Below are 27,789 nucleotides of genomic sequence, written 5' to 3'. Positions count from 1 at the left end.
CAGAGCATGGATGCAGAACGGGAAAACTGGGTGGCGGACCCAGACCTGCTAGCCTACAGCTGGGAAAACGCGGCAGAGATACCCCCTGCTTCACTACCAGCTGCAGAAGTAGGGGACCTCATAGACTGGTCCTGAAGAGACCCACAGATGGCAGGTGGAGATGGGGCTGCGGTCTCTCTACCGGCCCTACAGGGATGCTGGGCAGTCGGCCCAGATCCCCAGCAGCAGAGTACATTACAGGGAGGAGAGACCATCGGTTTCACTCCCCAGTGGCAGAGCGCATTATTGGAAGGGGAGACAGTCGGCCCCCCTCTCCACCAGCAAGGAGAGTGTCAGGGAGAGGAGCCTGTTACCCCCTCTCCCCAGCGGCTGAAAGTGTGTAAGGGAGAGGAGCTGGTTACCCCCTCTCCCCAGCGGCAGCGTAGCCCGCCAAGGGGAGACACTAAGGCCCCCACCAGCACAGATGGGACCGTGGTCTCTGCGCTCAAGCTACAGGGAGTACGGACAGTCAGGCCTGCTCCCCAGTGGCAGAGTATTCTACCAGGAGGGGAGAGCCTCGTTCCCCCTCCCCAGCGGCCGCCTAGCCCACCAAGGGGAGATGATAAGCCCCACATTGGTGCAGATAGGATTGTGGTCTCTGTGCCCAAACCACAGGGGGTAGGGACAGTCGGTCCTGTCCCCCAGCAGCAGGGCTGTATATCCAAAGGGGAGACAGCCTGTCTTCCCCTCCAGCAGCAACACCAGGTCCAGAGGGAGGAGCCTACAAACCCTTCTCCTCAGCTGGGCTCCAACCAGTACCGCTGGTCTCTGCCCACTCAGCAACCCACCGGAGGGCTATTACTCCCCAGACCCATGGTGGAGCCCCTGGACATGGACAAGCTACCCACTACCCCAGGTGCAGTAACTTTTCATTGTGGGTGGGCTGCACTACTGACTATGTTTTGTGGGTGGGTTGCTGGACTAACCAAGGCACTGACCAATAGGAGGCCAGATACCTTGTTAGTCATTTTGGGAAAGGGGAGAAATGTGGCAAAACCAACCTCGCCACTGGGCATTGGAGAAGCCTGTTTGCCCGCCTCCTGCATGCTGACTATGGCCCCTGGGAGATTTGGCCCTTTAAATACAGTATTCGCGCACATTGTATTTTATTATGCTGCTGCTTGCCCTTTAAGAACCATCTGGGGACATACTGTGACTTTTGGGAACAATGCCCCTTTAAGACTATGGCCCCTGGAAGATATTGCCTGTTAAAGACTATTTTAGCAGATTGGATTTTAAAAGACTTGCTGCCCCTTTAAATTGTATTGGAGCAGTTCTGCTTGACCTCAAAACGAAGTTTCGTCTCGTTATTGGGGGAATTGGATTGTATGCTGATTGCCAGGAGTGTAAGCTGATTGTATGCTTTTCCTGTTCAGCTGTTTACAGGATTCATATGCTTGAGAGCATTTGTATGCTTCTCCGGTTCGGTGGTTGTGGTGTCTGCTGCAGTGCTTGGAGTCCTTCAACGGAGGTACCCAGTCGGGGTGCCAGGTGATCCGTTACAGATGACAAATTAAGGTCAGAGTATTTGTGATTTGATATCCTTCTGAGTGGGAAGATGAAGCAAAAATTTTAATTATACTACTTAATAAAACTGTATTCGGATTATTGAGCAATGTCTGAGAGGCTGAGAGCTAACAGCATACATGATTTTATTTAATTCATTAAAAAAAAATTTCATAAAATGAGGCTCCACTCCACTTCCTCCAACAAAGCCTTCCTTTTCCTAGAGTGGAGCTGCATTAAAGGATCACTCTAGTGCCAGGAAAACATACTTGTTTTCCTGGCACTAGAGTGCCCTGAGGGTGCCCCCACCCTCAGGGTCCCCCTCCCGCCCGGCTCTGGAAAGGGGAAAAGGGGTAAAACTTACCTTTTTCCAGCGCTGGGCGGGGAGCTCTCCTCCTCCTCACCGCCTCCTCTCTGCCCTGTCGGCTGAATGCGCACGCGCGGCAAGAGCTGCGCGCGCATTCAGCCGGTCGCATAGGAAAGCATTTACAATGCTTTCCTATGGACGCTTGCGTGCTCTCACTGTGATTTTCACAGTGAGAATCACGCAAGCGCCTCTAACGGCTGTCAATGAGACAGCCACTAGAGGATTAGGGGGAAGGCTTAATCAATTTCTCTGAAACTGCTATGTTTATAAAAAAAATGGGTTAACCCTAGCTGGACCTGGCACCCAGACCACTTCATTAAGCTGAAGTGGTCTGGGTGCCTAGAGTGGTCCTTTAATTGCAAAGACTGATCCACACTCCTTGTCAATCACTTAATCTCACCACTTCTATCAGAAGAGCAGGCTCCTGTGGCCTCTATCAATAATATCCTCTTGAGATATTAATTCTGTGAAGGTAACTGCTCTGCCCATTAAAATGACCAGCTCTGATAGAAGTGCATCTGCCTGCTCCTTGTTACCCATGGTTAACCAACCACTCATTAATATGCAACTGCTGAGAATAGACAATAATAGCTCTTTAATTAGTCGACACTCACATCTCAAACAAATTTTGGCATACATAGGGCATCTATAAATGTTGCATTGATTTGTAAGGGCAGGTCACTATCAGTCCCCTCGGCACAAGTGATACAGCAATAGTTTGCAATGTTTTTGACCCTCATTGAGGATAGTCAACAAAGTGTAGATGATACTCACTGGAGATAGTGAGCAAGGGTTCATGTCTTGGATATCTTTTAACTTGGTGTTAACTTATACATATGCAAATACGCCAAAACAGAATGTAGGAGTAAAGTGGAAGCAGAAGAAAATTTGATTGCTCTTTAGTCAATCCAAGTTTAGGGCTCAAATACATTTCAGCTTGCGTATGCCACTGCAAAGAGAATCTATACTATTTACATATCAGACTCATCCCACCCACACGGGCAGTTCATTATCAAAATGCTATGCATAATATTTATTTGAAATATGCATGTAATCTAGCATGTAATCAAAGGACAAAACACCAATTTCATATTTACCTTGCTGCTCAGGGAATGAAAAAGTAAAATAAAAAATAAAAAATGTGAATTGAATACATTTAAAGAAAACTTCATTTTCATTTCCTCATTTATATTGGGGGTTAAACAATTGTAGAGATTACATGGTATCCTTTCTTGTGTCATATTTTATGCAAGATTTTATATATCATGGAAGCAGAAATACAACTTTTCTCATATAGAGTAATTATAGCAAAAACAAAATGCCTGCATAAATTGTTTATGTAATATGGTTGCATAAATCGTTTATCTATATATGGATATGTGTGAAAACTGTGAAGGTAGTCACCTTCCCTGGGGATGGAAGACAGACACTATGCGTGGGTCTCCAGGTTACTTTTGTGTTTTGGTCACCCTGTGCCTATTATTTGTCCAGGGTATGCTGAATGTATTGCTTGTCTGTGTCTCTCCCCTCTCCCTCCCCTGTCCCTCCTCAATTTCCCATCAGCCCTCGCTATTGTCTGACCCCACCATTCCTTGTACTATAGTGCTTTGTGCACCATTGTACATAAATGAGGCTGTTGGGAGCTTAAATGTGTGTGCTATGCCTGCAAGTGTCGGCTGTTTTTTGTTCCAGAGTGGAAAAGGCACCCAGTGATCCCAGTCAAGCCTCGGCAACTGGTTTTGAAGTGCTCCAGGGTACCTGAAGGCTACGAGAAAGCCGACTTGGTGGTGGTACTTGGTTGGAGTACTGGAGCTCTGTCACATTTGGTTGGCAGCAGCTGCATGACTTCCTTGCTATTGTGGAAACATCCAAGACACAACTGGGATCCCTGCACACTGTATGGAACTCAGAGAGATAGATAGAGCTAGCAGCATCCCAATCCGACTCTGTGCAGCAGCAGGTACCAGAGCCTGGGGATTTAATAGACCTTACATCTGAGTATGTTGGTCAGGTAGATGTGGAAGGAACTATATACTCCACACCTGAATCACAGGGATACTGGGTAGCCGGCCCTGATCCCCCAAGCCCCTGGCCTGGAAACCCAGGGAGCAGAGGTAGAGGTTGTTGGCCTCCCCCCACAGTTACTGGGAAAATATGTAGTTGGTCACCCTCCCCAGCAGCAAAGTTCAACCGCAGCGGAAGCACTGGCATCAGGACAGAGCACTACTGACCTCTGCCCCAACTTGCAGCAACGCCCCAACTTGCAGCTAAAGCACTGGCATCAAGGCAGAGCGCCACTGGCCTCTGCCCAAACCCACTGGTAACCTACGAGCCTGAGGCATCAAATACAGCTGGCCCCCACTGAAGAGCGGATCCCAGGGAAAAGCACCACTAACCTCATCCCTTCTCCAGCACTGGGGGTTGTCTATCCAGTACAGGTGGATGGGACTGTGGTCTCTACCTGTGGTCCCCAGGGAGGCTTCAATCCCCAAACCCATGTCAGAGGGGGCCCAGCCACCCTGCCTTCCCTCCAGTGGATGAGATTGATCCAAGGAGACAGGGCAGTGGGAACACATCACCATCAACAGGTATATACTTCAGTAGATGCAGAGGTCTGCTGGGTGAGTACTGCTCTTGAATGGGCAATTTGTTTGGGGTACCGATTTGGTGAGTGCCTTGGTGGGCTGGATGTACAGACTAACTTCGGAGTCAACTCGTCTGTGGTCTCCTTCCTGCCCAAACCAGACTTCCACAGACTGATCGACTTTGATGGCACCATGCGCCTGACTGGGTCAAACTTACAAACTATGTGTAACTTTGTCAAGGGACTTGTTACCCGACTAACTCAGACACAGACTGATTGGAGGTCTGGTACCTGGTAAGTCTACCTTTGGGGAGGAAGATATGTGACGGTAGTCACCGTCACTAGTGATGGAAGACAGACACTATGTGTGGGTCCCTAGATTCCCCTTTGTGTTTTGGTCACCCTCTGCCCATTATTTGTGCAGGGTATGTTGAATGTATTGCTTGGCTGTGCCTCTACCCCTCCCCCTTTATCCTGTCCTGTTGTTTCCCCAGCAGGGCATTGTTCCTGTAACGAGAATATACCCCTACACGCAGGATCCAGCTAAACAGAAGACAGCACAGAGGAGAGATACGTCTACCGGACCTTAGAATGGCCGGACTCGACGTATATAGGAGAAGTACAGAGTCAGGAACGATCCGAGGTCAAGGGCACAAAGAGACAGCGTAAATGAGAACTAGCCGGGGTCTGGTACACAGGAATCAGCAAGCCGGCAAACAGAACAGACAAGGATAAAGCGAAAACGAAGTCAGAATACAAAGCCAAGGTCAAATACGGAGGAACACAACTGAACACAACAAGCACTAAAGGGAACTGAAACAGAAACCACGATAGGGCAAGGAACTAAGGGAAAAGGGTAAGTATAAGTAGCTTCCAAACTAATGTGATTGGCTCCTGTCACTTCCACACCCCCAAAAGGTAAGTGTATGGGGTGAGTGGCATGACAGGAGCCAATGGGAGCCTTTTTGCAATTTAGGCTCCCACTGTCTCTTTAAGAGCGCGCCCGAGACTCGCGGCGCGCTCTTAGATTCAGGCGGGACACGTGACCGCATCTTGCGGTCACTGCCCGCCTTCCTGTTGGGAGAGTCGGATGAGCCGCGCGCGGCTCGTGCAGCCGCAGGACCGCGCGCGGCTTGAAGAGAGGACCGTGGCCGCCCCCCGGATAAGGTAAGTAACGCTACAGTTCCACAGACACTTCCAGACCAGTTTAACCTAGCTGCCCTAGCTCTCCCATCAGCCCTTGCTATTCCCTTACTTGTACTATAGTGCTCTGTGCTCCATTGTACGTAAATGAGGCTGTTGGGGGCTTACAGGTGTGTGCTACGTCTAGTAAAGTTAGTTGTTATTTTAACCTTCACCAAGTGCCAGCTGGTGTTTGGTCCAGAGTGGAAAAGGCCCTTAGTGATCCCAGTCAAGCTTCGACAACTGGATATGAAGTGCCCAAGGGTCCCTGAAAGTTACGAGGAAGCAGACTTGGCGGAGGTACTCGGTTGGAGTACTGGAGATACGTCACAAAAACAATGTATGTATGTACGTTTTGTGCCCACATACTATGTAAGTCCAGTTAAACTAAGCAAATATTGCATGCTCAGGGTTCTCTGAGCCATTCCTACTAGGTCCCTGACTGTCAGAATGCAGCCATAATGTTTGGCCAACAAATATACTGTTACTTTTCTAGTCACTTTTCAACCTCTGCAGAAAAGTAGAGAAACAGATTGTTACCCTAGCAGAGAAATGTGTTTGTCTTTAGGGCAAAAATAAAATACTGGCATAAATGGAAGATAAGGGGGTTAATACAGAGCACAACATAAACAAAATATAACATTCCACAAATAAAATGTACTTAGTCAAATTAAAAAAAATATGTAGTCATAGAAAAAGAGACACATTTACCTTTTTTCCAGTCTTGTTAATTTCTGCTGAAATTTTTCTTCATCGAATGATGTATTTATAGCTCTATGAAGACGCTGTATTAATAAGAGCATAATTAAAAAAAAAACTGGTCATCATAGATTGTGCCAACAGAAAAATGGTTATTTGTGGGGTACTTGGTATGCAGCATAGAAGTGGCAGTATTTTGCATGTGAGATATAATGTGTCCAAAAGGGAGAAATAGGACATCAAATATATCTAAAACTGTCCTGATGAAAAAAATGTGCATTCAACTTTCTACTTCTGTATGTGTATAATAATATAGTGCTAATAAAATATTCAATCAGACAGACTTTTCTCATTAAAGTTTTTTAGACACTCTTGGTAAAATTACAAACACACAAATTAAAGGGATACTGTAGGTACCCTAACCGTTTCAGCTCACCAAATTGCTTATAGCGCCTGGAGTCCACTGGCACTGTCCCTTCATTCAATGTTAAACAATGTTCAAGCAATTTAATACTGAATGAGGGGCCCTGGCCAGCCAGTTTTGGAGGTATGGCTAAGGCAGAGATCCCATACTTTCTTCTAGCCATATTAATTCCTACAAGAAACTTTAATGAGATGAAGCAATTTTAGCACCTACAGGGTCCGTTTAAATATACAAAATATCTAATGGAGAGAAAGTAAGCATCCCATTATTCCTAACTGTAATTAACAGATTGTGTGTCCATGCAAATTATCTTGCAATATTAAGTGTCTTTGTCTTTAAAAAAAAAAAAAAAAGTGTCTGGTTTTTCGACAAATGTTTTTGACTGAAATGCCAAATATGATGTGGGAATAAAATATGATTGGCAACTATGTTCTATAAATGACACACAAGTAATAATTCCTTTACTTATGACTTAGCATTTCATTTGTGTTTTGTTTTTTTCAGTTAAGAAAAAATGTTTATTCACATTTTTAAACTTACTTAGAATTCTATGTTCCTTACCTCAGACTATCCCGTTGGAATCAACTGGAATCTTATTACAGAACCTGGCTGGTCATAATTTTTCTGAAGTATACGTTGTGATCTGTGTATTCACACTCTACCTTATAAAAGCTATATATGTTTACTTCCTTCACAGTAACTTATTTGTTTCCTGAGATCTATTATTACTAAATTATGATTTTGGATTTTAGTTCTTTAACTCATTTATTGTTATTTTTAAAATATTTTTTCCTTTAGTATGATGGTGCTGGATGCTATCATTTTTCATTATTTAATTTTGTTTTCCAGCATTTGATCTGAGGCTTCTCTGAGTGGATTGTTGTTAGTCCTTCTGAGGCTACACTATTGTATTTATATTTGTACAAAGGTATTTATAGCCACACCAAGACAAAGCCCAATCTGAGGAAAGAGTGGGTTCCCATTAAGATCATTTTGGGCTTCTGTTGCTCCTTTATACCGGCATCCTTCTGGATTTCTTCACAATTATATTTACTTAAATGAAAAGAGTAGTATTGGATCACACTAGTTAGAGCAGGACAAATATGCTTACTACGGATCTATAGACTTTATGCTTTTAGTAATTTTAGTATCATCTTCCACCAAGTATACGAATATATTGATAGTGGGAAATAATAATGTAAAGGAGATGCACAACCACAACAAGGTAAATAGACAAGTTTAATGGGTTATTGTCATTCTTCTATTATTTTTTACTATTTCTATATACAAAGGTCAGTTACTGCATCTCCAATGCTCTTACATGGAAAATGTTTAAACACAATTATCATGGACTTTTCTGCAGCAAAATGGCTTTTGCATAACTACAGAAACATTAAATTCTGCACCTTTCCAACCAATGAACAGAACAAAGAACAAAAGCTCAGAAGAGCAACATATAGATAATGAAAATAAAAGGTAATGGAAGTTCAATGACGGCTATTAATTGAAAATCTACAAACAGAAAGTGATGCTAGTATTATTAAAGGCTAAATTAAAGGGTAAAGTGAACATTAACTGAAGTACAAAAACGGTTTAGAGGATATAGTGACCATTAGCTCAGATACTAAAAACAGCTCAGCGAGGATATCAAACATTTCATAGAGGAATATTTTAGTGTTTTATTTACAAAACAGTAATGTGGAATAAGAAGTTCTCTCTTTATGGTAATAAAATAAAATAGTCATACAATCTTAGAAAAAAATATGTATGGGAATTAAACTAATTACAGTAAGTGGCTCATTTACAAATAATCTAGATAGGTAACAGGTGGGAACCCAGCTTGTGCTTTCAGGTAGGTCAAAGTTAGGAACCCGGATACTCTATCAGGGTTATTCACTAAGGTAAGAATTCAAAGTGAGAATGAGAATTTTAGATTTAAAGTCAAAATAGTCAAACTGGAAAAATATCTAAGTCAGCTATGCTTGCAGTTCGACTACTTGCCGAATCTTGTCTAGAAACTTTTGTATCAATTTTCTTACAAGTGGTGACATTGAGAAACTTGTGATTCCTAAACTATATATCTGCAATAAAACACTTTGATATTCATTTATAATAGCTGAGACTACTAGATATTATACAATATTCTTGTTTAGGGTATTTGTGACTCTTTTTTTTAATATAATTAAATCCCTGAATTTAATCAATAAGGGAGGATGTAAACGTATATGAGATTTACTGAATGCATGAAATGACAAGGGGTTAATACTTAAGATTTGATTTGGTGTAGGCACACACTTGTTATTTCAAATTTTTATTTTCACCAGACTATACAAGTTTATGAACAAAGTTACACCGGACACTAGTTACTAATGTATTAGGGAGACTTACTGTTATTATCTCTTTTTGAGTATTTCATTATTTTATTATTTAATATAGGAAGTACCCTCATTAAAGATACCTTTTGTATCTCATTAGATCAAGGATTGAAAACCTTTGCCACTCTAGATGTGTAGACTAAAGATCCCCTGCTGCTTTGCCAGCATTATGGATGTAAGAGTGATGTAGAATTATTAAAAATCTTTATTGAACTTGTATTGAATTATTGTACTAACTCCATTTTAACTGCATACTGTGAATCCTCCATTTTGTCCTCCTAACCTGACTTCTTCAATCCTCCATTTTGTCCTCATAACCTAACTTGTTCATTTTAAAACTACATTACATGACAGAATTTCCCAGCACATCTAATACAATAGACAAAGACTGTATTCTCTATAAAGATATGATTAACTCAGGAACTGCTGACTTTACTGACTTTCCCCTAACTTGCAACATAGTATAATTTGAAGGCCACGAGAACACAGTAGTAATGAAATGTTCTATTCATAAGAGACCTTGCACCTGGACATGAGGCCCGATATCACTGACTGTGTAAAATGACGCTCAAGCCCCCCTTTCCACCGAGTAAACCTCATGCTGGGAAAGATGGCGCCTGAGCCTTCTGTCCACACCCTTGTCCAGAACAATACCACCTCCCGGTGGGAGGACACCTAGCTGGTCACTCAAACCCCTGAGCCAATTAATAATATTGGTGGGTGGACACGAAGTTAGTCACATAATGTTTAATCCAATTAATGATGTTTATTTGTTATTATCTGATATTCAATGATGATGTCATTTTGCTTTTAAAAAGATCTGCACAACTGTTTTCCAACCAGATTGTATTAAATTTTCTGAAGTGCTTTTAACCTGAACTCCATGTGTCAGTGTGAGCTTACTTCTGCGTATACGCAATTTAATCATCTCAGATTTGGACAGGAACAGATAGACATTTAAACATATTTGTTTATTTCTAAATTAATCTACATCAATTTGGCGCATCCAACGTGGGGCATCGGGCTATGGCCTCTGGCCGGTGAGCCGTCCTAAGGAAGATACTGTTGGACGGGGGAATCCTGGGGGTAGGAAAGGAGACTGATCACCTCCAGATACACGGTAGAGACTTCTGCAGAGTCACCGGTATGTTCCGGCCCCTTTGATTGACCCGTCCACGTGTCTGTGACTGCTTCCCGGGAGGACATCAAAGACAGGTAATATCTTGCCCGGTGTCTCGTTACTCACTTGTTTACCTGCATTTTAGTCTATCTGTTGCCTGGGTGTGTTTGAATTGTTTGCCTGTTTCCCCATTTTGAGATAAAGGGGGGGTGGACCTGCAGGGGATTTGCCTGGGGTTCTGTCTTGCTTGTTTTCCCCTTTTTGGGATAAAGGGGGGTGGACCTGAGGGGACTTGCCTGGGTCTTCAGTTTGTCTGTCTATCTGTTTGTATTTTACCCCTTTTGGGATAAAGGGGGGTGGACCTGAGGGGATTTGCCTGGGTCTTCTGTTGCCTGTTTTACCCCTTTTAGGAACCACGGTGCTGTGGTTGTAGGGAAAAAGGGGGGTTGACCTGTGGATGTGTTCCTGGGGGTCATCTTTTCCTGTTTAACTCTTTTAGGAGCCTCGTGGCTGGGGCTGTAGGGAAAAAGAGGTGTGTTGGATCTGTGGAGATTGTGTAGACTCATAGTTTCCTGGGGATCCTTCTTGTGTCACTTTGATAGCCTAGCTAGCTTCTCTGTGCACGTTACTCTGCTTGCAGAGTGGTGGTACCCTCCAGCTTTGAGCGCTGAGCTGGAGCCATTCCAATTTTTATTTGGTGGTGTGTGAATTCGGGCAGGCATTGCTGTCTTCATCACCACGGAGTAGTGGGACTTATAAAGTGGGTCTTTATAGGGGCACTACAAGAGTGAGGGTAGCGCAGACACTATTAGTGGGCTGCTGTGACGAGGGAGGCATATGGATTTCGGACCGGTGTTAGCTGTTATCCTTGGCCGCTGGTAGTAAGATACTACGGGATTGAGGGAGGTGACTTTGGAGTAAGCACACGAGTAAAGGAAAGGGATTATTGTTGATTTCATTTGAACTGTGATGCATGCACTGTATTTCAATTGTACTGTTGTTTTGTTTGTGTAATTAGGAGTTATTTAAACTCCTGTGTCTGTCTCTAAGGATTTTTCCTTGCCTTTTCCCTTTTCTATACTTCCTATATTATTATTCTATCCTCTCCTATTTCTATTGTGAGAGAAGTGATTGGTCACACACTTCTCACCTCCAATTAGTGACTAGTCTACGTTTTGGGAAGACGCACTGGGGGGGGACCCACCCCTCTCGAGTGTCAGTCCACCATTGTAGACACTGTTTAAAACCTTTTCCCCCTATATCTGGGACGCCTGTATAGGAGGGGAATGGAACAGGGTTAGAAAAGCCCAATAAGGGCTGGCTAGCGCGTGTGATCTAGTTGAAGATAGAGATTGCTAAAGTGTGTAAAATTGCTGTGCCTTCATGTGGTAGATTACTGACAGAGAAGAAAGCAAGCTTACTGGTACAGAGTAGCACTGCTATTCAGCAGGAAGGTAGGGTTGAGGAAGAACTAGATCACAAAGGGTTAAGAATGTATGTATATTATAATAATTGTTTTTGTATTTTGTGTTAGCCATTACCCTGGTAGAGGGTCGGGGTTTTGTATTGAGTTTCACTGAAGAGTATTATTAAATGTTGTGTTTTTGTGTCTCTTTGCTTTTGCAATAATTGTAACGTAACTGTCTTTCCAGCGCTGACATGGTTAAAAAACTTCATGCTGGCTCTCTCCTTGCCTTCTGTGAGACGCGAGGGGGGAGAGGGAGGGGTGACATTCCTGGTTTTTCAGTTCTGCGTTCAGTAAAATTATTCAGAAACTAATGATAAGATTTAGCAATGGAACAAAGTATTTTCTCCAAGACTGTTGTATAAGATAAGGAGTCAGGGATGTAGCTCAGTGTTTATTACGAAGGTTAGGAAAGTGAATCTGATGCAGGAATAGAGAATTATTTGGACGAGTTAAAAATGTAAAGGCAAGTGTGATTTGTTGCATTACTATGCAATGTGGATAGAGGGAATATGCAAAGTTGTTAAGCTAGATTGTGAAGAGGAAAAGTGATTAATGGCTGTAGGTATATTGTTTGCATTCCGTGAGTTTATTTATTTATTTTATTTATTTATTTTCCGCCCGTGTATTGTGTCATGCTCATCCTATCTTAAAGACATGCTGTCTTCCTTAATTCCCATATATTATGAACAAAAAGGTTACGGTTACTAGGATTATCCTGCTATTAGTTTCCCTGTGTCAGGAAGGTGTCTGTGACAAGTATTGGTTAATATGTAGATAGAATATATATGTCTATCGTTTCACGTATAAGTAACAAGTGTGTTTTAGCTTTGTGTACAAAGATTGATAGATAACATGCTGAAAGAAGGGTTATCTTAAAGAACATTTACTAAAAGAAAGTTCTAATAAACCAAGATTTCTTGAACAAATGAATAAGCCAAGTTTAAAGACTGACTAACATAATTTTTGTTGTAAGCCCAGATATTTTATTATTGCATATGCGTAGGAATTGAGACTTTGGGCATTATAGTATATTAATTCTAGATCTGTTACTAGCAGCAAGTGCTTAGCCTTATGCCTATCCCACGCATGCTTAAAACACTTCTACTGAGTTAACCTCTACCACTCCAGTTGGAAGGCTATTCCATGCATCCACTACCCTCTCAGTAATGTAATACTTCCTGATATTATTTTTTAAACCTTTGTCCCTCTATTTTTGAGACTATGTCCTCTTGTTATGGTAGTTTTTCCTTCTTTTAAATATAGTCTCCACTTTTACTGTGTTGTTTCCCTTTATGTATTTAAAATGCTTTTATCATATTTCCCCTGTCTCGTCCTTTCACCTAGCTATACCTGTTAAGATCCTTTAACCTTTCCTGGTGAATTTTACCCTGCAATCCGTGAACCAGTTTAGTAGCCCTTCTTTGAACTCTCTCTAAGGTATCCATATCCTTCTGAAGATATGGTCTCCAGTACTGTATCCAGTACTCTAAGTAAGGTCTCACCAGTGTTCTGTACAATGGCATGAGCATTTCCCTCTTCCTACTGCTAATACCTCTCCCAATGCAACCAAGCATTCTGCTAGCATTCCCTGCTGCTCTATTACATTGTACATTGTCATTAACAGCCAGAAACTGGAGGAAAATAAATGTGGATTAATGTATAGCCATTTATAAGCTTAACAAAATCTCCATTATCTTTTCCATTTATTTTGCAGAAGGCAATGTTATTTGTCTATTTTGTATGTTTTAAAAATACATTATCAGTGAAGAGTAGAATAAATTTTATCCCATTTACGAGACATAAAATTGTGATAATGTATATTTGTGATATAAGTAGAAATTACATTTTGAGATGTTAGATATAAATTATTAAATTAAGAACGAGAGTCAGGGATAGCGTCTGTCTCCGCGGGCACAAGACCCCGTGTGGAGAAGTGGTGGGCAAGCCATCATGGGCCACCCATGGGAGTGAAACGTTCGAGGCTTGTGGAGACAAGATGAGCATGTTAGCCTTTTATTATTTTTCTCTAGGGAAAGCATAGGGCCAGTTAATAGTTGTTGTACATGGGCTATTTGCAGCCTCCATTGCATTTCTACCTAGTCTTGATTTCTGATGTATCCTCCATTGCTACATCACCTGTTTGCTCCCTTACCTGCCCATCCCCGCTTATTCCTCCCACCGATCCCTCCCCTTCATCTACAGTCCCCCACTTTCCCCTACTGCCCCTCCCTCTACTCCTCCTTCTCCTCCTCCTACTCCTTCTTCCTGCTCTTACTCCTCCCTCCTCTTCCTACTCCTCCCTCTACTCCACTTTCTCCTCCTACTCCTCCCTCTACTCCACCTTCTCCTCCTCCTACTCCTTCTTCCTGCTCTTACTCCTCCTTCTTCTTCCTACTCCTCCCTCTACTCCACCTTCTCCTCCTCCTACTCCTTCTTCCTGCTCTTACTCCTCCTTCTTCTTCCTACTCCTCCCTCTACTCCACCTTCTCCTCTCTCCTCCTACTTCTCCTCTACTCCTCCTTCTCCTCCTCCTACTCCACCTTCTTCCCTCTCACTCTATCCGCTACTCATTCTTCCATCTCCCCACCACCATATCTATATCCTTTATATGCTTCCTCCCTTCTTATTCCTTACCAATTTCCTCCACCCATAGACAACTCTGCCTCTACCTGACAACATTATATTTTGAAGAAAAGTTGCTCTGGCCACTCTTCCGCCACTCCCCAGGGGGGAATACCACACTGAAAGAACTGTTTTGGGCACTCTCAAGGAAATAGTGCGGCCCTGACCCAGATTCCCATGGAAGTAAGGGAGGTGGCTGTCCCTCATGTTTTTTCTTCACTAAGTCCCCAGAAATCTCATGAAAGGAACTTGACTCATTAGAACAAAACATGAACATTCAATTTACAAATCTCTACAGAGGGGGGTCAGCAAGAGAACTGTGAATAGAAAGACAAAGTAGCTTTACCAGATCCTGACTCCACTCTGTTTGCGGATAAAGAGGAAAGGTACCATACTGGATTTGCTGTTGCTACAGAAGATCAGGTACGTCAAGCACCTTCACTTTCCTCACTCACATCTGCTCAAGACGCTGAATTGACAGCCTTCTCAGTGGCATACAAAATGCCTGAAGGAAGACATGCCAATATCTACACTGACTCAAGACATGCCCTGGGTGCAGCACATTATTTTGGATCAATCTGGAAGATAAGAAGCACCACTCAGCTGACTAAAAGCTGCCAACCAAGCCACAAGTGCACCAAGGGAAGTGGACAGAATGGTGTCCGCTAAAGAAACTTCTATACTCACCATGTAGATCCTACCTACAGATCTCAAGCTTCTAAAAGAATGACAAAGCAGCTACTGACCCTGAAGAAATACAAAGCTGGAAAAACAGAAAGGGGCAACCCTTGAAGACGGGCTGTACTCCAACGCTCTTAAGCTCTGTTTACCCAAAAACATGTACTGGGCAGTGAGCCCATGGAACTTTATACCTATCCAAGACCCTCATGAACTCTTTGATCTCTAAATACTCTAAAGCACCTAGAATTACTCCTCTAATCACCAGTCACTGCCGATCCTGTGTTATTTGTGCCAAGGACAGCTCAGGCAGAAGAGGAGGAGAATCCTAAGCACCTAGCTAACTCTCAATATCCCTTTCAAGAATCCAGGTGACAAAGAGCTACTGGGTCAAATATGCACTAGTTATAATAGACATTTTGTCAGGATGGCCAGAAGCCTAGCCGGTCATCAATGTGACAACCAAGACCATATATCCAATAGTGCATTGTGAAAGTTGCAGAGATCACTCAGTGGATTCATTGTTCCAGATTCAAGACTCTCTCTATCTCTGCAACATGAGAAGTAACATTTGTTGATTTTGACACACTTTTGACTCTAAAGAAAAAAAAATGACTTGTTAAATAAAAAGATACCAGCAAGTAGGTGTTTGATGGCCATAATAATGCCTGACCACCTGCCATCGATGGAAAGCCGAGGACCCCAAAAGGAGACCTCGTGAAGCTGAAGAGATCCAAATGCCAAGCTTCCTCAGGATTATTTGCCCATCCTGAGTTTGTGGTGATATTAATATTGACTAAATGATCCGAGTCCACCTACGCTGATGTAGCGTGGGACAGGTTTAATACTACACCCTAGCCAAGGTTATTATGTCAATACACATAATACATGACAAGGTACTCTTGACACACCACATTCATGCTTCAGAACATAAAAAGGAGCGCCCCTCTAAAGGGAAAGTTTGATATATATATATATATATATTGATGCCATAGGTGTGCCAAGGGGGGTACCAGATGATTTAGCAGTAAAGGGAAAGTTTGAGTCCATTTTCCCAACCGTCACTGCTAATAATAATAATAATATTTTGATTTGCATCTATTGCAACCAACAACGTTTACCTGTCACCATGACTTGTTGTGCCTATATTCCAGATAACACAGGTCCATATGGTAATGTAAGCTTGTCTATTTATGATGTCCCTCTGAAGAACTAAGAAGACTTTAAGAACCGTTACTTCATAGGGTTTTGTGCCTTTGGGCTAACCTGTCTTCTGAAACTAACTAATAAAGTTTATCTCTTAGAATATTAACATTTCATAGGGGGGACTGATGTAGAATTATTAAAAATCTTTATTGAACTTGTATTGAATTATTGTACTAACTCCATTTTAACTGCATACTGTGAATCCTCCATTTTGTCCTCCTAACCTGACTTCTTCAATCCTCCATTTTGTCCTCATAACCTAACTTGTTCATTTTAAAACTACATTACATGACAGAATTTCCCAGCACATCTAATACAATAGACAAAGACTGTATTCTCTATAAAGATATGATTAACTCAGGAACTGCTGACTTTACTGACTTTCCCCTAACTTGCAACATAGTATAATTTGAAGGCCACGAGAACACAGTAGTAATGAAATGTTCTATTCATAAGAGACCTTGCACCTGGACATGAGGCCCGATATCACTGACTGTGTAAAATGACGCTCAAGCCCCCCTTTCCACCGAGTAAACCTCATGCTGGGAAAGATGGCGCCTGAGCCTTCTGTCCACACCCTTGTCCAGAACAATACCACCTCCCGGTGGGAGGACACCTAGCTGGTCACTCAAACCCCTGAGCCAATTAATAATATTGGTGGGTGGACACGAAGTTAGTCACATAATGTTTAATCCAATTAATGATGTTTATTTGTTATTATCTGATATTCAATGATGATGTCATTTTGCTTTTAAAAAGATCTGCACAACTGTTTTCCAACCAGATTGTATTAAATTTTCTGAAGTGCTTTTAACCTGAACTCCATGTGTCAGTGTGAGCTTACTTCTGCGTATACGCAATTTAATCATCTCAGATTTGGACAGGAACAGATAGACATTTAAACATATTTGTTTATTTCTAAATTAATCTACATCAAGAGCATTATAGAAGATACAGTCCACAACATCTGGAGTGCTGAAGGGCTGAACAATCCTACCAATCCAGTATTCTGTCTAGTTTCTCGCCATACTGCTGCATGCTCAAAAGCTTCAGTTGCAAGGTTTTGGTTACAGAGAATCCAGATCAAACATAGACTTGTTCGGAACCTGCGTTGAAAAATGCAGACATTGTTTAATTGTGAACACGGTCATGATTTTGAATTCCAAATGGACCTGTTCAGCACCAAATGGTTTTGCACCATTCATTATGGAGCCATTCGGACTTTTAGTGAATCAGACTGTAGGTATTCCTATTGTAGTTGGAATGTGATATTAAGAGGAATAAACATGTTCCATGTGTTATTAATCCTAATGTGAGACTGGTGAGGTGGCTAGGTTACTGCTGTGCCTACACTGCCAGTGTTGCTTTAACCAACTTTGATTCACTAATTTAATTCACTAAATCAAACTTATTTACTAATTTGTATTTTTTTTTTATTTCTCATTTTTTTGTTTTTTTTTTTAAATCTCCTTTTCAAATTAAAATTACTCCTGTTGCTCCCCTTTTTTCATTAACTAAAAAAAACACTTATAAAACCATAGTTCCCACTTAGGCCTTTACTTAATATCATTGGATAAACTTTTGAAATGATTTAATATTTTTGGATACACTTGTAAAATGATTTTGTAACTATTAAAATATAAAATTAAGTCAAGTTTACCTTGCACTGGACCAGATGAGTTGTGTGAGAGCTTCTGAATATTTGGCAATTTTGGGGGTGCTCAACCCGGCTAACCAGAGACTAATTTTTCCAAAAGTGCACTGCCACAATGGGGAATACCCAGGCAAGTAAATACAGCTTTTGTTCGACTTCTAACTCCACTGGAAGCTGGAGAATCATTGTTGTGGTCTACTGAGGCAGAGGAAAAGTGGTTGATCTCCTTTCTTTTCAGTCTAATACTTGGCACCTCAGTGCTCCTCCCCCCTCCTCCCCCTTTGGACCGGTGGTGGTTATCCTAGTCCTCACTGAAGTTCCACAAATCAGTTTAGCTGCACTTACCTCACACTCAGAGTTGTGCTCAAACCACATCTCAATTGCCTCGCTCACCCAAGATGGTATCTGATCTCGGACCCATCAAGCAGAGCCCGGGACCATCCCAACTGCCTCACTGCAGTGCTACTGAGGCTGTTACGCAATATCTAGCCACAATATCTAGCCCCGAAGGTTGGCTCGAAACTACATATCCCACAAGGCCATATAAAGTATTAGTCGTGACTCTTCATTTCCGGCGATGTGTGCGCCAGAAGCACATCAAGGAAATATAAGAAACACATCTGATTGCACTAAATAGTGATATACAGGACAGGAACATCCACACTTCTGAGGAAGCCCTGCTGGGTGAAATGCATAAAGTATAGTACTGGAGGACTTTTACCTTTTTTATTAATCAATTCAATGTTTGTTTCATATATAAGGATATACTGCAACATTCCTGTCTGCAAGTACTTTGAAATGGCACTGATTTGTGAATAAGGGCTGTTATTTACCACTAGGATTACTAAAGGAAACTCTTAGTATATATATGATTAGGTAATCTCGGGGCACTGCTTTCTCTGCATTGGTTCACTTATATATAGAATATCATTCAGTGTGCATAATGTAGTGTTAATGGGGCCTTGGTGAAAGCCATACATTTAGGTCAGTATAGCATAAATTATTTAAAATGGTAGAGGATGGATCCTGGGTCAATCATATTAAATTAACTGAGCAGTGGAGGTGTAGGGACAAGCAAAAAAAGAGGAAAACCAATAGAACAGAAAGATTAAATTATGAAAGAAGGCAAATGTATCTGAGGGTAACCTTGAAGTAGGAACTTCACAAGATAACACTTAGTTCTTTGTACCAGCAATATACAGTGGGACCTTGGTTTTCAAACTTAATGCGTTCTCCAGGATGTTTCTTATTGCGAAAAGGTTGTAAACCGAAACGCGGTTTCCCATAGGAATGCATTGAAAACCAATTAATCCGTTCTGGAGGTCAGAAAAAAGTCAAAATGAGCTGGCATGGAAACCAACCCACAATGCAGAACACACAATAAAAGGCATGCAAACAACACAGCCCAGCTCCCGACCTTTCCACAGCTTGATAAATGCACCAAAAAGTCCCAAAACAACTGCAAACAATTTCCAGAATGACTCAAAAAGCCGCTCCAACACCTCCACACTCGGTGCCACGTGCTACCCACAGGCTCCAGCTTACAGGGGGCGGTGCTAAAAACCTCCCGGGTGCAATGCATCCTGGGAAAACTTGCTTTGTATTGCAGAAAAAAACGTAAACCGGTGCATTATTTTCAATGGATTTTCATTTGTAAACCGAAAATTATGTTAACCGAGGCGTTTGTAAACCGAGGTCCCACTGTACACTATAAACTAGTCATGTACAGGTATTTTCCCCTTTTTCTCCAGTAAAACTTAACTAAACTCTTACTAAAGTTTTACTTAATTTTACTTAATTTTTTACAGAGCTGAGGCGCACTGGCTCAACTCTCTGCCTGAGGTCATTGAGGAAGCTGGGCCTCCTCAAGTGATGCTCCATGGTCCTCATAGAGGAGCGAGCATCGAGCGTGCATCCATGCTTCCTCATAAGAAAGCATTGTATTTAATGTTCTTTTTATATTTCCACATCACAATCAGTATAGCGGAAGCACCTTTAGTCAGGAAGACAGACATAATAAGTGGATCGAACCCTGCAAATTAAGGATGTAAATCCTGTTTTACATTACAGGATTGAAAGGACAGGGTTCCTTCCCCTAGACAAAGTGGTCTGGGTGACTTTAGTGTCCCTTTAAAAATACTTTAACCATAAATAATACTTAAAGGAAGAAGGTCCAAATTTTGGACAAAAACTTTTCTATCTTAAAGTAAATGAGAGTCAAAATGTGTTGTGCCCTATGGACTTGCCTCTTGTGAGATGTGTATATCAAGCGTTTTAATCTCTACCATTTGCATTTAGAACAGCATTTTTTTTTATTTTTTATTATTGTAATATTTTTACTAAATATAAACTTTGTGGAGTATTTGATGATGTCTGGCACTGTATAACCCTTCCTGAATTATTCAGGCCCATGAAGAGGGTATTCTTGTGCGGTTTCTATAGCGCCTGTCCATGGCTGTGAACCACATAAGTGCTACTTAATATTATTACTTCTGCCACACTTTGGATTATAGGCTACATTATGAGATGTCTATGTTTTTTTTTTTTTTTTTTTTTTTTTTTAATAGATGTCATTCTTTTTTATTTACCTTCATCATTATTGAGGAGAGTAGGGTTTTTCTGTACCTCTGTTAATTCTTATCCTGTGCAGTAAACTCACTTATATTATTGCACATTCTTTTCTTTATTTTTATCTAGACCCGCTACATTAAAGATATTGAAAAATATTTAAAATATAGAAAAATACATACCTGACTAGTGTGAAGCCAGTATTTCAATTTTGATTTCTTCTTGATTCTTGGCAAAACCAATTTAAATACAATATGTTCTCCAATGGTAGTGAGGATAGATAATCCAAATCCTATGCAGAGCATCACAAACAGCCCGGAGAAATGTTTTATGCCCATTTGTAGAGTCTGTGAAAATAATATGGATAAAAAATCAATTAGCCATGCTAGCATTGCACAATTTTGAGCAGTGTATCTAACTTGAAAGTTCAATGAATAAAATAATAGTAAAAAAAAAAAAAAAAAATTAAGATAAGTTAAGATAGCAAAAGAGAAATACTGTATTTTTATATGTATGTTAATTAAACAATGTCTTGCTCCCTAGGTCCATGCACAAAACACTTATACTGTTTTCTGTGCTTTTATTAGGTGGACTTAACCCACAGTGCAGCTGGCTCTATTGACTGCCCATCTCCAAAATATCCATCCATCTACAAACTCCAAATATTGTTCATGCTATTGGTACCCTTTACTCTGTCACATGCACCAGCTGAAGACATACATCATACACACTTTATTAAATGGTTAATTATTTTTTAAAAGCTTTTTTGCTCAAACAAAATTTTCATTTTTGTTTTCGAGAACCCCTTCACACCAGTACTTATGTATACACGACTGCCGGGCTATGCAACCATACCCCATGATTGTGTATAAACGATTGGCATAATTGGAAATTACATTTATTTATTGCAAATGAATTTTGTTTGCAAATTATGCTACAACTAGAGAGCTCACAATGCAGGGGCACAGGAAGATGTGACACTGCAAGCTTCTGAACAATGAATGCAGAGACTGACTCTCTATATCCAGCACTGCAAGCCTGCCTTTCGATATGGAGAATGCTCCTTACACACACAAAATACAACCCTATTATTTTATACTTTGGGTGTTAGTGGGGCCTCATGCTTGAATTTTGCATATGGCCTCATAAAGTCTAGAGCCGCCTCTGCCTACCATCTACAAGGAACCAAGCTGGGTGACGTATCCACAGGCAGGGATCATACCGCCAAGGTGCATATATCTGGAGCTGAACATAAGCTCCAGAAAATTGTAAGTGGCATTTCTCTTATTTTATCTCACCACCTATAGAATATACTACACTATATTCTGTTCTCTGTCCTCATATTTTCCACATTGGCTCACCAACATATGATTTTGAGGACACCCAGAAGGTACTGCTACCTTTTCCTAGCTGGTAGTGGCTAATAAAAAAAATATACAAGGGTAAACTATACTGCTGGCCATCAGCATGCAAACGTACTGCTACCTTTTCCTAGCTGGTAGTGGCTAATAAAAAAATATACAAGGGTAAACTATACTGTTGGCCATCATCATGCAAACTTGTGGCACAGCCCCATTTGGCCATAGCCACTCTCTGAATAAATATATTCTCCTTCAGTCCTATCTATCCATTTGGCCATCCATCATCTATTCATCTCTCTCTCTCTTTATATAAGGATTATAACCACTAGAGGTGGGGTTAGGCAGCAGTGCAAGCCCTGGCTATATGCCTCAGTGCCCATAGTGTCCCTGAAAACACACAATTATATAGAGACAGTCCAGATAAGTTTGTTAATGGTTTCCACAATAAACTTTTTTTTCTGCAGCACATTTTGATATTTGTTTTTTGCATTCTATTTTTTTTTTTTTTTTTAAACATCTCCATATACTTATCCAGATAATCCATTGTTTACAAGAGTCTTTGGAAAGAGAACAATTTCAAAAAATACCACATATCACAATTTCATTCTTAGCATTGCATTAAATGTCACTTATCTCCTTTAGAGATGCTTTTGCTTTCCAGTTGTATAGTTATAAATAGTTGTAGTTTTTGAGTATACAAAAAGTGCTGAAGGTTTTATTATATCAATACATCTTGAAGTCTGATAAAACTAGATACAATACCATTGATTTGAAAGGCAAATCTTAAATCACTCTTGAAGTCATTAACTAAAGATGAACCTTAAATATGTTGTTGAATGAACAAAATCTATTTTCAAAACACATGTTCCATTCCATCTTTAGCGTTATATGAATAAGCTTGGCACACTGAATCAAAAGACAGACTCAATTTGTCTATCATGTTCTCATGGGATATTGCTTTACATTGTTAAAAGAAAATAATGTCACCAATTTTAGATTTTTAAAACAGCAGATTCATTTTAGATCTCACTTTTACCTACCATTGAGTATAAAAAATGACTTCAGGGAAAACAGGAAACATTGTACTCAGATCTCTATGGAGACACATCATTTGTATTACACTGGCTTTATTTTTTATTTTTTTTAGACCTAATTAAGTGCAGCTTTATATAGTACATACTTCTGCAAAGAAATGTGAAAATTGATTTATAAATTAAAAAAAAGCAGTAAGAGGATGTGTTGATAGGAAACTATGTCTAAAATGTATATTTTTATATAATCATAATTTTTTTTTTTTAAATCTGCATTTACCGTATATACTCGAGTATAAGCCGAGTTTTTCAGCACATTTTTTGTGCTGAAAAACCCCAACTCGGCTTATACTCGAGTCAGTGTCTGTATTATGGCAATTTGCATTGCCATAATACAGACTGGGGGCTGTGGGGGCTGCAGAGATCTTACTTACCTCTCCTGCAGCTCCTGTCAGCTCTCTCCTCCTCCGCGGCGGTCCGTTCAGCACCTCGGTCAGCTCCCAGTGTAAATCTCGCGAGAGCCGCGGCTCTCGCGAGATTTACAGTGTGAGCTGACAGAAGAGCTGACCGGACGGCGCGGAGGAGGAGAGAGCTGACAGGAGCTGCAGGAGAGGTAAGTAAGATCTCTGCAGCCCCCACAGCCCCCACTGAACTACCAATGCCACTGGACCACCAGGGAAGGAGAGCCCCACTCCCTGGCCAGCTAGCAAGCAGGGAGGGGGGACGAAAATAAATATAAATAATAATAAAATATAATTAATAAAATAATATTAAAAATAATGAAATCAAAAATAATAATAATAAAAAAATATTAATAAAACAAAAAAAATATTAAAATAATAAAAAAATATATAATAAAAATGCCCACCCCCCACCAAGGCTCTGCAACACACACAAACTGCATCACACACACTCACACTGCATCACACACACTCACACTGCATTCATATACACACACTGCACTCATACACACACTGCATTCATACACACACTGCACTCATACACACACACTGCATTCATACACACACTGCATTCATACACACACTGCATTCATACACACACACTGCACTCATACACTGCACTCATACACTGCACTCATACACACACTGCATTCATACACACACACACTGCATTCATACACACACACACTGCATTCATACACACACTGCATTCATACACACACTGCATTCATACACACACACTGCACTCATACACACACTGCACTCATACACACACTGCACTCATACACACACACACTGCACTCATACACACACACTGCACTCATACACACATACTGCATTCAGTATATACACACACTGTAAATAAATATTCAATATAATTTTTTTATGATCTAATTTTATTTAGAAATTTACCAGTAGCTGCTGCATTTCCCACCCTAGTCTTATACTCGAGTCAATACGTTTTCCCAGTTTTTTTAGGTAAAATTAGGGGCCTTGGCTTATATTCGGGTCGGCTTATACTCGAGTATATACGGTAATAAAACTTGCACACATATATGTTAAATCCTTAAAACTTACCTTTTGCAGCTAAGGAAGGTCAAATAGCTTTTTGCCCACCATGTCCATGTGAGTGCTGGGTATTGTCCAATCACATGCTTCTCACAGAGTATCTTTAGGGCCAAATCTTTAATTGAAAGTTTCTCATTGCAATAGGTGGTTTTAACGTAAATAAGGGATTTGGATTAAAAATGCCATAATTTAGGGTTATATTAGCTATAGTACAATTTTAAGTAATTTAAGTTTGAATCGGGAGCTGGCCAAGGAACAGAGGTTGTACAGGAGAACTGGTGGACAAGGATCAAAGACTTTGCAGGAATCAGGAACTGGACAAGAATCAGGGGCTGTGGAAGTAGGCAGGGAAGTGTGACTGGGTAGGGATTAGTAAGCAGGTGGACATGAATCAGAGACTATACACTGATCAGCCACAAAACCACTGGCAGGTGAAGTGAATAATATTATACATACATTGATGTATTAGACAGTGTGTGTATACATTAGGAAGTGTGTGTGGATATGTTTATTGGGCTGTGTGTGTATGTTTTTTGTATGTATATAGATGCATATACTGGATGAGTATGTTTATATTGGGCAGTGTGTCTGCTCACTTTATCTCTCTCCTAAAATGTCTCACAGTCTCTGTTTCCTAAATATTTCATCCATCTCTCTATCCCCTCCCTAAGTGTCTCAACAGTCTGTTTCCTTTCTCGAAATGTCTCACCGTGTGACTGTTTTCACTTAATATCTACCCAGTGCATCTCCTTCCCTAAATGTCTCTTCACTGCAATTCAGAGTTTAGTGAATGAACCTCTTAAGAATGTAGTTGCATTCATAAGGGGGGGGGGGGGGCGGCAAAATGAATTGTAGCCTAGGGCATCGTGAATCTTTGCACCAGCCCTTCTTAAACTTTCCCTAAGCCAAAGTAACTCATTAGTATGCACTGCATAACTATGTCTCCATTTTCGGAACACTAGTAACAGTGTGTTGAAGTAGGGAAGATGCTATAGTCTTTCAGAGTTAACACTATCACTGCTGCTTAAAAAATATATAAGAGATAAACAAGACTATGCTAAAGATAAAATAAGATTGTACAACAAAAAAAATCAACTATTACAAGAGTGAGTGGAAGAACCCCTATCAAACAACACCCACCACTCCAATTAACACATATAACACATATTTTTTCAAATTTAAAACTTGCAGTGCTTGCAAATCTACCTGGAATTGCCACACAAAAAACAAAACAAAAAAAAAACTAGAAGGATTTAGATCTCAAGTTACAGGAAAAAGTTAAAAAATACATGAATGTATTACATGTATCTCCAAAATGTTTTTACTTGGATGCCCCAGTGGACTACAATATGTAGGGATGGCCCTAATATGTTTGAAAATAAGAATAATTGAACACTGCAGAAATTTAACTCTTTCCAAATACTTCTTATAACATTTAAAAGATCTAATACTTTTAAACCCTATCCACAGCAAAGTAGAGATCCAGTAAAAATATTAAGAAAAAAATGTTATGGATAATTGAAGATTATATTAGCTTTAGTGTACTAATAATCTTAATTTTAGTAATGACAGGAGGCGAATATTTGCATATCTTTCTTTACTGAAAACTCCAGCAGCATAGAAACAGTAACAACCAATCAGAGAAAAGATATGCTGCCCATAAAAGGGCCTGTCTATGAAATCATTTCCTCTTTCTTTGAGGCGAAAAAAGGTAACAGTCAATACATAAAATATCAATACAGATTAACGATTCAACAATATATAACGATAAAGAACTTAGGTAAATCCATGATATGACTCAGTGGAAAACGATTCTTCGTCCCATGAAATGAATATTCACGCTGAAAGAAAAAGAAAAAAGGTGAAAGGTTTCTGGCGTGGAAAACGTGTCCGCATATCATAACCATTGTATAACTGAACAATAATATATATTAAGAGTAGAAATTTAAACCTAGGGCATCAAAGTATTATACTTAAACTAGGTTATCAAAACGGAACGTGAGTAACATGACCACAAAAACAAATGAAAAATGATGATATGAATAATCCATACATAACCAGAACAATGCAAAAAACATATGCTAACATATACAGAATAACCTGCATGCTTACCTGAGCACTAGGACTTAAACCTGAAGAAAAACAAAGTATCTGGGGGGGAAGAAAAAACCCTAGGGCGGGAAATATTCGCCTCCTGTCATTACTAAAATTAAGATTATTAGTACACTAAAGCTAATATAATCTTCAATTTTACCACATGACAGGAGGCTTCATATTTGCATTTTTAAAGCTTAGGCCTAACCAGTGTGAAGGAAGCATGTGAAACCTGGCGAAAATAGAATGTCCGAAAAGTACTTTCCCTAGACCAGTCCGCGCAACGCATAATGTCGGTTAGGGAGGCGCCTGCCAAGAACGCTTGGGATGCCGCCGCCCCCCTAACTGAGTGTGCCCCAAAGCTAGATTCGATTCCCACCAGTTGTAGTAACCAGCGAACCCATCTGGCCAGGGTGGTCGTAGACACTGGTCCGTGAGGCTTCACGTAGGAAATTAACAGTTGACCCGTCGGAAAATGCCGGAGAGAGGCTGTGCATTCTACGTATCTCCTGAGTGTCTTGACAACACACAGTTTGGGGTCCAATTCAAAGTATGGATAGGATACAGAGGGCGTATCCGATTTAGTCCGTCTTGCAATGGAAAAGGTGACTCCCTCTGGAGTGAGAGAGAAACCGTCCACGTCAAAGGCCCTAATGTCAGACACCCGTCGGAAAGAGATCAATCACAACAAAAGGGCCAATTTTGCTGAGAGTTGTTTCAGAGATAGAAACGGGTTGTCCGGCCAACCTCTCAGAAAGTCCAGTACTTTACTTACCTGCCAAAGGTTGGAATATTTGGGCGCTGGGGGTCTCGTCATTCTAGCGCCTCGCAGTAGGCGACACACCAGCGGGTCTTGACCCACCGGTCTGCCTTGTACTGGGATGTGAGCCGCTGAAATGGCCGATCTGATCACGTTAAGGGATCTGAATGATCTACCAGTCGAGAAGAGATGGGCAAGATAGTTAAGTATCAGCGGGATAGGGGCAGTAAAGGGATCGGAATCCCTCTCCACGCACCAATCACTCCAGGCTGACCAAGCGGAAATGTAACATCTCCTGGTGCCCGGGGCCCACGAATCCCAAAGGAGGTCCTTAGTAGACTGCGATAGGCCGTGAACTGACCAGGATCCCCTGAAATCGTCCAAGCCACCAGTTCCAACTGGTCTTCCAGGACGAGGGGGTGAGGTTCCCCTCGAGGTCCCGACAGCAGGAGTGGGAAGGTCGGGAGTCGCACGGGAGTGTCGTGGGACATCTCCAGGAGGTCCGGAAACCACGGCTGACTC

General features: G+C 41.0%; 1 protein-coding gene across 1 annotated transcript in view; it reads right to left on the bottom strand.

The window, feature by feature from the left end:
• GRIN3A (glutamate ionotropic receptor NMDA type subunit 3A) overlaps positions 1-27,789 on the bottom strand; it is a 380,703-nt gene that overhangs the window by 10,911 nt on the left and 342,003 nt on the right. Inside the window, exons 7-8 of the mRNA XM_063455270.1 lie at positions 20,675-20,839; positions 6,390-6,463 (exon numbers count right to left, since the gene is read on the bottom strand). Coding sequence (XP_063311340.1) covers positions 6,390-6,463; positions 20,675-20,839 — 239 coding nt within the window. The remainder of the gene's footprint in view (positions 1-6,389; positions 6,464-20,674; positions 20,840-27,789) is intronic.

The sequence above is a fragment of the Pelobates fuscus genome, chromosome 5 (genome assembly GCF_036172605.1).
Source record: "Pelobates fuscus isolate aPelFus1 chromosome 5, aPelFus1.pri, whole genome shotgun sequence".
Classification (NCBI taxonomy): Eukaryota; Metazoa; Chordata; class Amphibia; order Anura; family Pelobatidae; genus Pelobates; species Pelobates fuscus.
The sequence above is the reverse complement of the archived record's forward strand: the minus strand, read 5'-3'. Positions and strand labels throughout refer to the sequence as shown.